The 13,460-nt window shown below is 37.9% G+C and overlaps 1 protein-coding gene across 1 annotated transcript in view; it reads left to right on the forward strand.

The window, feature by feature from the left end:
- The window catches only part of LOC137385951 (DNA topoisomerase 2-binding protein 1-like), a 50,539-nt gene that overhangs the window by 9,658 nt on the left and 27,421 nt on the right, over positions 1-13,460 (forward strand). The window contains exons 11-18 of the mRNA XM_068072581.1: positions 655-758; positions 6,003-6,156; positions 6,278-6,452; positions 6,911-7,080; positions 7,241-7,369; positions 7,809-7,873; positions 10,045-10,112; positions 11,256-11,426. Coding sequence (XP_067928682.1) covers positions 655-758; positions 6,003-6,156; positions 6,278-6,452; positions 6,911-7,080; positions 7,241-7,369; positions 7,809-7,873; positions 10,045-10,112; positions 11,256-11,426 — 1,036 coding nt within the window. The remainder of the gene's footprint in view (positions 1-654; positions 759-6,002; positions 6,157-6,277; positions 6,453-6,910; positions 7,081-7,240; positions 7,370-7,808; positions 7,874-10,044; positions 10,113-11,255; positions 11,427-13,460) is intronic.

Genomic DNA, 13,460 nt, shown 5'->3' on the forward strand with positions numbered 1-13,460 from the left:
CATGTGACCCATACTTCCTGCCAAACAAAAAGAACAATTTCTGCAGGATTTTTCGACTATCACAGGTGACCACCAGGCTTGTCATGTTTATCAGAGGATGATATGCACTCCTTCAAGCTAAGGTTAAAAAATTAAACAAATTTTTACAGTGGGTTTTGAGATATCAGTACTCAAAATGACAGCATTATAATGATGATGAAATAGACGCGTAAGGACAATAGACATGGTTTTATTGAATGCGTGAAGTATATTTGTGAAAATATCTCAATGAATGAGGTTGCATGAAAGTGTTAACCGAAGCCATCTTGTTCAACTACGTCCCATTTGAGCCGTTTTGTAAAGGGATTCTAATCGACGACTACGATGGTTTCGTGATGGCGGTGATTAACTGTTCGTTTTTGAGCTTTTAAGGGCTTGTAATCACATTTCTACATATTTTGCACCTACAACACAGCAGAGTAAGACATGGTGAATCTTTTGATACCAAATGACTGTAATGCGAATTTTGTTGCAAGTTAACATTTAACAAACAAGTGTGTGACAAATTTATAATTCTGTGTGATAGTTTATATGAAATGATGGTTTGCTATGTGTCTTGCGAAGGCCTGAATATAAATCCAGTGCCGCTGTCATTAATTCCTCTTCATTGGGCAGCACCAAGCTATCATCAGAGGAACCTTTACTTGGAGATCAGTCAATGCTCGATACAGAAATGCTGGATGGGATAGGTGACCAGCAGCTCTTTAGCCAGTACAGCGGTGAGTGCTCACTACAGTCAATATCCTTTAAAGGTTGACTTGCAAAGAAATTCACATTACAGTTATTTGGTATCAAAAGATTCACCATGTCTTACTCTGTTGTGTTGTAAGTGCCAAATATGTGGACATGTGATTACAAGCTCTTAAAAGCTCAAAAACGAAAAGCGGCCGTAGATTGAAATCTCTTTATTTCGATGATGTAACCACGAAATTTGGTTATCGTCTTGTCACGTATGTTCTCACGTGAATTGAAAGGCCAATAAAAAGCTCAATATAAAACTTATCGTAGTACTAGTTTATGACAAACACTTCGGGTTTTACCGAAGACCCCGTATCAAATATAGATGCTCACTACTTTACAGTTTTGTTTCGGCATTATTCAATCGTCAAGTCATTCTCTGATCATGTGACCCAATACTTCGCAAATAATTTTTGCAGCACTTTTCGATTATCACAGGTGACCAACACGCTCGTCATGATTATCAGACAATGATATGTACTCCTTCGAGCTAAGGTTAAAAAGTTTAACGATTTTGTGTGGTAAGTTATAAGTTATCAGTGCAAAAAGTGACAGCATTACAATGACGATAAAACAGACGCGTAAGAACAATAGACATAGTATTTTTGAATGTGTGAAGTATATTTGTGAAAATATTTCGACGAATAAGGTTGCAAGAAAGTGTAAACAGAAACCATCTCTCACAACTACATGACATTTGAGCCGTTTTGGAAAGGGAATCCAAACTACAGCGGTCTCGTGTGGCTGCGATTTTCGGTTCGTTTTTGAGCTTTCAAGAGCTTTTAATCACCTTTCCACATATTTTGCACCTACAACACAACAGAGTAAGACATGGTGAATCTTTTCATATCAAATAACGGTAATGTGAATTTTGTTGCGAGTCAACCTTTAAATTTCTGCAGTAGGCCCTCCTACAACGTAAATAATCCATTCCGAGAACATTTACGTTATAGAGATTTTATGTTATACGAACAGTAAAATACTTTTACATTGCCTAATCTATTCTAAAATCTTCCAAACTAACCCCTTTTGTTCTAAAAAAAGGAAAAAAGCTAGTCTTAACTTTTTAATTTAATGTACAGTAAATGTAGTATTATTGGTTTGTATCGACAACTTTTTCTTTTTTTCTTTATTATCTACCTTGATTTAAGAGAAGAGAGAAAACAATATTTTAAGGCTAGTTATGAGACTTTCATTATTCAAATCAAATTTGAGAGCGTGCGCCCACTTGCCGCTACAAGTTATATGGAATTTCTTATGTAATACGAAGCAAAAACTTCACATCGGTAAAAGCTCTATTTGAACACCATGAGGCTATATTTTTCAACCCTTCTTCTATAGTGGCATTGTACTAGAGGTGACGTTCAAATAGAGGGTGGCGCTGTATTCTTTGATGAACTCATCAAAATTTTGGGAGGATAATTTCAACCTTTTTACTTACGAAGCGATGCTAATGACGCCTATATTTTGCACTCTTCTTTGTACGGAGTGACGGTAATGACCTTCGGCCTTTTGCCAAGCCATTTTTCATATATTGTGTGTCGGAGTGTCAAACCAAGTTAAGCAAGGAACGGGTACTTTGAGATAAACATATTGGCCGGATACAGTTATTAAGTACTAGCTGCATTACCCGTGTTCGGGAACAGATTTACGTAAACAATAGTTTTATTGGGAGTTGTCTTTCATATTGTAAAACAACTCCAAATATGCAATCTACTGAAATTTTTGTGCTGATCAGACTGCATGCACATATGCAGTCGTACATGTCAATAATGTTGGAGAGACCAATGAAAATATGCAATGTGTTCTACAGGCAGTCTACAATGCATCAGTCTCGAACCACTCAAATCGGAGTTGTTTTAATTTTGTACAGAACTGATAATGAAATTGACATTGCTAGGCAAACTGAAGTTCTTCAAACTGGCAGTATTGCAAAGTTTTTCAAATTTTAAGAAATTCTAGAAAATATTTTGCTATTGCACTGCTAAGCCATCGCCAGCATTTATTGCATTGAGACTTCTACATGCTTAAAACACTAATCATGACTCACCAGTTCTTCGTCTATAGCCTGTGTTTTGACATGGTATATATAAACTGTGCAGCAGTAGTGTGGTTGTGTTGATAAAATTTATTGTCAATAAAATTTACTATATGAACTACATATATGGCCTCTCGCCTTTCCAACGTAAGGCATTACATCTGGAGCATTTTTGGACATTCGTCCCATAGAAAAATTCAGCCCTATACTGTGTTGCAGAACTGTAGTCAAGTGCGAAGTTTTCTGCCCATACACGGCGCCTGGTAGCAGCTGCTGTAGTTAGTGCATCTTGCTGTTGTCGCCGTTTCATCTACTCTGAAAATTCAGCATGCCGAGCAGCTGTTGTAGCTAGTGCATCATGTTCTTGTCGCCGCCGCTGCATCTGCTCAGAGGTTTCTGCACGTCTGGCCGATGTAGCGGCTGCTCTAAGCCGTTTGAGTCGCTGCTGGGTCGGCTCAGCAGTCTGCACTTCTAGCAGCTGCAGGATCTATTCTGGCCTGCTCTCGATGTATCTGTGTTTGTTCAGCGGTTTCTGCTCTTCTAGCAGCTGCTATTCTGTTTCGTTGTAGGCGTAGCTGTGTTTGCTCTGCAGTTTCTGCACTTCTAGCAGCTGCAGTAGCAGTTCTGTTTCGTTGTGGGCGTAGCTGTGGTTGCTCTGCAGTTTCTGCTCATCTAGCTGCTGCATTGCGAATTCGGTCTCTTTCTCTACGGGAACCAATCTGTTCTTGCGTTTGGGCAGTAGGCTTTTGGGAGGCATTGTATTGCTTCAAGGGTTTCTAAAAGTGAATGAGATGATGTGCTTTTTTGTAATATACGCTGCTCGCTTTCTTCTCACAGTCGCCTATCGCAACGCTTGGAATGCCTATGCAAGTTCTGTAGTAACTGTAGTTCTGTAGTACTCGTAGCTGGAAAAAAGTAAAAGTAAGTCAGCTGCGGAAGGAAATGAACATGCTTACTATCATGAACAGTTGCAAATCCAACGTTTTAAGTAGTGGAGGTGTGGCAATTCATAGACAATAGAACATTGAATAAGAAGTACTAACCTTTTCGATGTAGAAATTTAGTAGGTAAAACGCAGTAGCAGTACCCATTCAAATTCTGTAGTAGCTGTAGTTCTGTAGTACTCGTAGCTGAAAAAAAAAGTAAAAGTAACTCAGCTGCGGAAGGAAATGAACATGTTTACTATCACAAACAGTGGCAAATCCAACGTTTTCAACCCTTTCACTGAAGTAGACTCATTCATGCGTTTTCTATGGTCGACCGTCGTAGACACATTTTTGCGACTTTCCCAGCAATTGCTAGTAACTGAATTTTATTATTCGTTGATAACATAACCAACGATCTTTAAGACTTTTATGGTAGTGACAGTGTTGTCCAAAGATTTCTTTATAAAATTAATTAATAATAATAAAGAATTTCCAACTTGACCACTTCGGGTGCATGCGCCGCTATAGCGGCTTCGACTATATTCCTTTCAAGTTCATCAGCCGGCTTTTAGCCTTTACGTAGTTGCATTACTCATCCATCTATATATTTAGAGCCTGCTTACAGTTACACTATATCTACAAAGCTAAGCATGACCTTCAGACATGTTTACAGACATGGGACTGGTCAAACAGCTACGGTCAAATGCAAGTAATTTGGGTTAAAAGTTCAACATTCCATTGTAGAGGATCGTTTTGCTTTGTAGCTTCACATCGCTTTATCAATGCACAAAGTATAGATACAAGGAATTTTTTGTATAGCAGTGCTTGTTAACATGTTGGCAAAATGAAATATATAACCAAAACAAACGTTCTAGATGGAGTTTCAAATTGAAAAAATATTGTATACATATTAAGCAATATCGGTTAAATGGCTGGCAGCAGGCCGATAGCTAAATTTGTACATGGACGCAAGTGAAAGGGTTATGTAGTGGAAATGTGGCAATTCATAGACAATACAACATTGAATAAGGAGTACTTACCTATTTTTATGTAGAAATTTAGTAGGCGAGAACTGCGTTTTTTCCAGTGACCGCAAGAAACCAACGTTCGTGTGACCTTCTCGGTACACGTTGGCAGTAAATATTAATCGCATGTAAATTACTATTCATTATTTTATTTAATGATTAGTACATTTGTACAGCTGTACAGGCACCTTTGTATAGGCCGCAGAACTCAGATTATTCTTATTATTCATCAAAACACTTTAGTCTTCAGGTAAGATTGTAAACCACATTATAGACAAATCTGAAAACAATGGATCGGATTTAGACCTTCTTGATTGTGAATAGCGTGTCATTCTGACGACTGTGTCGATCGATCTTTTCAGCCACATCGTTACTATAACCATGGCAATCACTAAAGCAACAACGAAAGAATTAATTGTTATTGATGTCATTAAAACCATTTTGTGGAAAATTTTCTACTGATCATTTTCTTTCTGATCATGGGTTTGTAAAGATAAAACATAATGAAAGTCAAAGTGGCGGTGTGATAGAAGTGGCGTTCAATTAAAGAGTGGAACAGCATTTTTCAACCCTTTCCCTATAGTGGCATTCTATTAGAGGTGACGCTAAATAAAAGGTGGTACTCAAATATTATAGAGGTTTTAGACTATCGTAATATTGGCTGCTATTACGTCATGTGGCGCTCTTCAAGAGTATTCTCATCATTCAATAAAACGCTTTAAAGTCTTCAGGTAAGATTGTAAACCACATTATAGACGCATCTGAAAGCAATGGATCGAATTTAGACTTTAGTCATTTCGAATCAGGGTGTAGTTCTGATGATTGTTCTGATGACATCACTAAAAACATGGCAACCACTATAGCAACGACGAAAAAATTAATTTTGTATTAATGTAACTGAATCACTTTGTAAAGATCAAAGAATGTCAAAGTGGAGGTCAAATGGAGGTGGCGTTTAATTAAAGGATGGCGCTGTATTTTTCAACCCTTCTCCTATAGTGGCGTTCTATTAGAGGTGGCATTCAAATGAAGCTGGTGTTCAAATAAAAGTTTTACGGTAAATTTTTTACTATGGAAGGGATTTACGTTATAGGTTTACATTATAGGAACATCTACTGTAGGGGATTGGTCAAGTGAATTAATTTGCACCATCTTGTTATGACGGACCTACGGGTAAGACAAGAATGTCAAAGTTTAGGACAAGAATTTTAGTTATATTGATCTTGTATCAATTAGGTGCAAATGCTAAGGCAGAGAGGACATTGACAGACACAAAATCAACACCAACAAGTGATGTTAGTCGAAAGGAAGTAGCTGATTGGGTGGATAAGATTGGGGTTGGTGGGCATCCTGTTCCCCGATCTACTAAGTCTCCGTTTTGTAAAATCAGGTACTATGAGCATTATACCTTTCTCGCGTTAACCACTTCTAGTCTGTTTTTGTTGTTGCTCATAGCCTAGTAATAATCCTCATGTGTATACGGACTCTTGTAAACAGTACTCACACTGCAGGCTCAGACTACATGACAAATTAGCATCTAAGGATTGGGAGGAAATGAGTCTGTTGATAAGAACACACGGTGGAATAATAACTGAGGATGGAGAAGACTACTGTGTAGCGCCACTTATCTTTGAACAGATGACGGGGGAGACAACCTCTTCCAAACTTGTCAGTGTAGTGTGGGTGGTAAGTGCTCTGTTCCTTTTTTTGTCATACTTAACAGGAAGAATTTTTTTGTTCCATTCAGCTGTGATAACACATGCAAATTCTATAATGAAGTTGTCTTATTGCATGACAGTTATAAGATGGGCATTGTTAGAAATCACAAAATAAAGTATTTGTTGCTAGTGTTGAGACAGAGTTGGTAAGTGGTAGTATTTGTTACTAGTGTTGAGATAGAGTTAGTAAGTGGTAGTATTTGTTACTAGATGTTGTTGAAGTCTAGTACACATCTCTAGTTTTACTACTTGCCTTATCGTAAGTGCTCCTACATATCTGTTACAGATACTTGTTAAACTGGGTATGCATTATTTGTATCTACTGAGTCATGCTTTTGACTTTAGTTACAACCTTTGGAAACTTTGATAAGTTTGTTGCCTTGATCAGATTTTTTTCAACGCAATTAAAGTCGTTTTTCTTTGTAGCGTGCTTGTGACAGGAATTGTGCCTTGTTACCAGTAGACTCAAATCCCTTATTCACACCAATGTCTAAGGTTATGTCTGATATACTCACTGGTTGTGTTGTAAGCACCACAGGATTGTCAGCCCATGAAAGGAATGCCATATCACACTTGATGGCAGCTGCCGGTGGTCAGTAGGTTTGGAATATTAATTGATGCTTTAGTCATAGTTAGACGATAGCTCTATATTTTCTTTATGAATGTCATTTTGTATGAACTGGAGAAACTAGAGAACTTGACTAGTTTGATTGCATTAAATATTTTGCTCTCAGTTTACGAATTCGTTTGTTGCAGTTATTTTGAAGATCTGAGGAAGTTGCCTGGGGAGACTATTCCAGCCACAACACACTTAATTTGTGAGTCAACGGAGTCAGCTAAATACAAAGCGGCACAGAACTGGGGTATCAATGTGACAAACATAAGGTGTGCTACGATACATGACATATATAGTTGATTAGAGAGTGTGTAGTTGATTAGATGGTGTGGAGTTGATTAGAGGGTATGTAGTTGATTAGAGGGTATGTAGTTGATTAGAGGGGATGTAGTTGATTAGAGGGTATGTAGTTGATTAGAGGGTATGTAGTTGATTAGAGGGGATGTAGTTGATTAGAGGGTATATAGTTGATTAGAGGGTATGTAGTTGATTAGAGGGTGTGTAGTTGATTAGAGGGTATGTAGTTGGTTAGATAGTATGTAGTTGATTAGAGGGTGGGTAGTTGATTAGAGGGTATGTAGCTGATTAGAGGGTATGTATTTGATTAGAGGGTATGTAGTTGGTTAGAGGGTATGTAGCTGATTAGAGGGTATGTAGTTGATTAGATAGTATGTAACAGTTGTTGAACTCTGCCTCCTCTCTTCACAGGTGGCTAACAGAAAGTCTACGAGCAGGCACTTGCCAGCCAATTTCAAATTATCAGCCTGTGAAAGGTAGGAGACAAATACTGTTATTTGTGTTTTCTTTACTATTTGCTCACAGATTCAATTAAGGAAAGTTTTTTTCTAGAGTTCTTAGGTCATAGCATGACATAAACTGTCAAAGCTAGAATTATTGCTTCGTTAGTGCAAAAATACAATAGTGTACAAGGTCTGATCCAAAAGTTCCCAGAATGGAAATGTATACACTTGTATATTTCCATGAAAAACCCATTGCATCGTTCGCCGGCAAACATCTCAGGCGTGTTGCAACAAGACTTCTGGTTGCTATGACAACGCATTTGCGCATAAGCCCACGCTATGTCAAGGTCTGTCAGTTGCTTCAGGTGATTTTGTAACAAATTTATCGACATGTTTAATCTATCGGAACAGTGTACATGTATTTGCATTAGGTTTTGTAAGAATTTAGGGAAACCCAGTACTCAGACACATCAAATGTTAATTAATTTCTTTTGGAGATGCTGCTCTAAAAATAACACAGTTCTTTGTGTGGCACCAATTTTTTCGTGAAGGCGGAGACAGCACATAAGATGACGCTAGGCCTGGCAGACCAGCCTCAGCAAGAACTTGCTCATCAATTGACAGTGTGAAGTCACTAGCCATGGCAGATTGCTGCTTAACTATTAGAGAAATATTTAGAAAGACTGGACTTGGTTTTGGGACTGTTTGAAGGGTTTTAACTGACGATTTGAAAATGAGAAGTGTCGCAGCAAAGTTCATGCTGTGCTTGCTAGCTGATGAACAGAAGTAGCACAGGGTGCATGCTTGCAATGATTTTAAGGAAGTTTCAAGCAATGATAAAAACTTTCTTTCAACGGTAATAACTGGAGATAAGTCTTGGGCGTACGGTTACGATCCATAGAATAAATTCCAAAGGAGCCAGTGGAAGTCTCTAGGCTCTCCAAGACCAAAAAAGGCAAAATGTCTCGGTCATGTGTAAAGACCATACTGATCGCATTCTTCAACATTCATGGAGTAGTACACCATGAGTACTTCCTACAGGGTAACACTGTGGATCAGTATGTTTATATTGAGATTTTGAGACGACTTAGAGAAAGAGTTAGGTGTAGAAGACCTGAACTGTGGCGCACAAATTCATGGGTGATATCCATTCACCATGATAACGCACTCGTTCACACTGCACTTTTTGTGAAGCAGTATTGCGCTCATCCTCCATATTCACCTGATGTGGCTCCCTGCGACTTTTGGCTATTTCCTAAGTTAAAACTTAACCATGAAAGGGACCCGATTTGAATCGATGATTCAAATGATTGATTGACAAGGTGTAGAATTGATTCAACTTGTAACAACAAGAATGCTAAACAGCTCTGATGCTGATGATTTTCCGCACTGCATGGCATCATGTCAGAAGAAATGGGACAAGTGCATCGGTAGCCTTGGGTTACTTTGAAAGGGACTAACTAGATAGGTAAATTGAAGCAACGCTTTTTGAGTTATAACTCATTTCCTGGAGCTTTTAAATCAGATCTTGTATGTGTAAGTGTCCATATTTTTCTATTCTCTCAATGTGTTATGACCATTACTTCCTATCCCATCACTTCATCCTCTCTTACTCCATCATCACTCACCTTATCACTTCTTACTTACTGTATTCCTCCTGTCATACCACTAAAGCTGGTATAGCAATGGTTACCCTAAGGTACTTATATGTATAAACAGGTATGCATTACAGAGATCAGATTACAGAGATCAGATTACAGAGATCAGATTACAGAGATCAGATTACAGAGATCAGATTACAGAGATCAGATTACAGAGATCAGATTACAGAGATCAGATTACAGAGATCAGATTACAGAGATCAGATTACAGAGATCAGATTACAGAGATCAGATTACAGAGATCAGATTACAGAGATCACCTCATCGCCTCCCACCTTTAATTTTTTACCTCTTACCTTATCATCTCTCCTCTCATCACATCTCTCGAATGTTTCTAGTTGCCTTATACTCTATCAGTGTACTTACTAGACCTACCACATCCTAAATCCTACCCAGTCTCACTGCTTCAGTTTTGTGGTTTGGTAATTACCTTGAGATAGAGCAGAGGTAAACCTTGTTCAACAGACTCTGATAGCTTTTACTGTGCTTTTTAATTCTGTCAGGAGTTAGATATTGTGACAAAAGTTATTTCCATTGTGCTAGAGAGAGTGGATGTCTCAGAGAAACGAACCTTGGCTAGTCTACAGACCCCTGTCCACAGTCGTGTCCAGGTAATCTCCAGTAATGTAACATACTCAGTATCTACCACTACACTTGCGTATCATGGTATTGCTTCGCATGTACAGTGCTCGGTACAAAGCTAGTTACTTGCTGGAAAAGTAATACAGTAATTTGCCGGTAATGCCAATTCTACAATATATGATATATCGTAATCACACAAATATATGGCTCACTTTTGTCCCAAATTTGAACATCAAAAGTTGGGGAGTATTATACTTGAGTATGTGAGAAGTCCCAATTTTCAAGCTCAACATTTGTGTAAGGGGAAACAACTTCTGTCTAGGGGAAATCAAATTATGCAGTAAATTTTATTGGTGTGTTTGCGGTATTTTGTCAACTAATATAATACAGGGAGGAAAGTTGCAGGAGTCTAAAAATTTGCTCGCTTTCTGTTTTTTTTTTACCAATGAGACGCACTAGATTATTAAAATGTCAATTTCTGGCATTGTCCACATATAAGGCGTTTCAGATTATAAGGGGCAGTAGGTGACAAGAAGGTGTGTTGAATAAGTTGAAGTTTACTCAACTACGTGGCCATAACTCTCGATGATGTTTAGTTATCGGCTTAAAATACAAAACTGTTTTTCAGTCGGAACATAAAAATACAACGCTGCACTTCCTTTTTTCAGCAACATGCCCAGATCTTTCTATTAACCTGAAAATACAAAACAATACAAAATACAAACAAAAAATCACTTTCATTTTGAGTTCATTCCTTATCCACATATCCTCCAAACTTAATCTTCAGTGTCCGAGTTAAACATGTGGTTTTGGCGTCAAGTAGGCCCGGATTCCCTATCAGAATCAGTCTTGCTGTTGCCATCGACCTGTTCAGTAAAACTTTGAACGACACTAGAGACTGATACCTTAGCCGAAGCATTCACAATCCATTGGCAGGTAGTGGCATAGCTCACTTGATGTACCACATAAAATCTAAAAACTTAGGGGCACTATACTTGGGTATGTCAAAAATAACAGTTTTTTTATTTACAAGTTGGGGAGTATTATACTTACATGTAGGTAAGAATTTCTATACTTAGCTGGTTATGGTACAGTATCCCAACTTGCACATCAATCATTTGATTAGTGATTCTCTAGCAGCTGCTCATAAATGCTTGTTATCTCTACCTTAGACCTTGCGTAAGGGCCTCATAGCCTCTCAGAAAAAAAGTTCAGGGAGACATCACCTTTCCACCTCAATTCTTGACGAACCGGACAAGCAATTTCAACCCAAGCTTGATATGGCTTGCTTTGAGACTCCAACTTCAAAACAAGCAGAGCCTCAGAACAAATCTGAAGATACGGTGAGTAACTTGAGTGGTCTCCGCACTGCCACATGCATGTAGGAAAGATTGGTCTTATGTGCCTCATCTAACTCATATAAAGCTTGTCATTTCTTGTGACATTTATATCTATACTTCCCAAAGTTGGTATGTGTGTTCGTCGGTTTGATTGTCCAGTATAGATCTTAAAGTCTTAACATTAAAATTCCGCACTCCGATGGATTTGAACTCACGACGAATGCATCAACATTTTACTTATTCGAACGCTGTACCATTGAGCTAGAACACCATAGTTATCAGATATGTTTTCGTATACCGCATACCCCATGTGCATGCTAATTATTTTAGCATTGCAAGCACGTGTTACGATGCCTGTGTAAATAGCTATTTTGGGACCTAGGTTTATGCAACATGATGCTTCTTTCGGTTTTTTTTGTTAGGGCTAATTTATTCTGCTCCACGATATCGACAATAATTTATCTCAAACTTAAAATTTGGCAATCTGTGTACTGATTATATACAGTGGAACCTCGGCTCTTGGACGCTTCGGTTCTCGACCAACTCGGTTTTTGACCAAGGATTTTGAGATTTGTTCGTCTCGGATCTTGAACATAAGTTCGGTTCTCGACCAAACCGGAGCATGCGCATTGAAATTGGAACAGCTCCGGAAACAGCATGGAAACATTCGTTAACAAACGGAGAAGCAATTTACGCTTCATAAATTATTTATAAAAAGGGAGGAACCATTTGGGATGACATCTCCTTTACCGAAGAGATTTGCCAGGGAAATAAGCTCTCCAGTCGAGTTACCCTAAATTGTTTTGGAGGAGGATTCTCCTTCAAAGATGTGAAGTAAGCGTGCCATTGCTGTTTATATTTTCTTTTTCTTACGGTTTTCGGTGTAACTGATCTGTTGCATTTTTTTACTGTTTCATCATCAATTTATGCAATTTTTGTCATTGTATTTTAGCATTTAATGTTTTTGATGTTTTAAGAGCAAAACATACGAAATGTTAACTTTTGTTTTCTTTTTCCATTTTCATAAATAAAACACCTTTTATTAATAGTAAACACAATCTATATCTACCCGTTTTTATTTATAGAATGCAGTATACAGTACAGTTTATGACGTAAAATGTAAAATGCTTTACCGAAGTTGTTTTCTTGCCTTGGAATGGATTGAAATTTATTTACACTCATTCTAATGGGAAAAATTGTTTCAGATCTCGAACAACTCGGTTTACGAACGACCATCTGGAACGGATTATGGTCGAGAACCGAGGTTCCACTGTACGCTATTAAAAGATATACCTCGCTGATAGTTATGAAATTTTAAACTTACAGTGGTTTGTAAACCTTTACAGTTGTTTTATTTATTTTTAATTTACTTGTCCTGCGCAAAACCTTTTCCTCATGATATGAAGTTTGAAAGTTGCAGTTGTTTGAAAAAGTTTGAAAACCTTTACAGTTGTTTTTGTTTTCTCTTTTAATTTATTTCAACTACACAAAACACTTCTCTCATGATATGTAGTTTGAAAGTTAGAATGGCAAATTTTATTATATGTGACCCCGGCAGTCAGATAGAGATTGTTCACAATAGAGCGCAACGCGTGCTATATGCTATTATATGACTCACCGTCACTATTTTAGTAAACAATGGTTTATAGTGCATTCAACCCTGCTCTTTCACGTGGTCTTGTTTATTTTTGTGTCTGACTAATCATAAAGCCAGAATTGCCATTTAACTCTACCCATATCGGTGGTTGCTAAGGAATTTGTCATAACCCAAGATCTTAAGTATGGACTTCAATTGCGGGTGGGCGCGCTTATGTGGCCATTTTCTGTTTCAACGCCTCAGGCTAAAACAAAATAAACCATCGCAAAAATTACGGCTCGTTGCAACTGCCTCAGATTATAGTGAAAGCGATGATGAGGGAAGATTGTGATAATAGGGCAACCTTAGAAATACAGCTGCTTACGCAATATGTGGCTGCTAACGATAAGGAGAGTAACAGCGATCATCCTAATTAATTAAATTACAGAGAAAAACGATCA

This window comes from Watersipora subatra, chromosome 1, assembly GCF_963576615.1.
Source record: "Watersipora subatra chromosome 1, tzWatSuba1.1, whole genome shotgun sequence".
NCBI lineage: Eukaryota > Metazoa > Bryozoa > Gymnolaemata > Cheilostomatida > Watersiporidae > Watersipora > Watersipora subatra.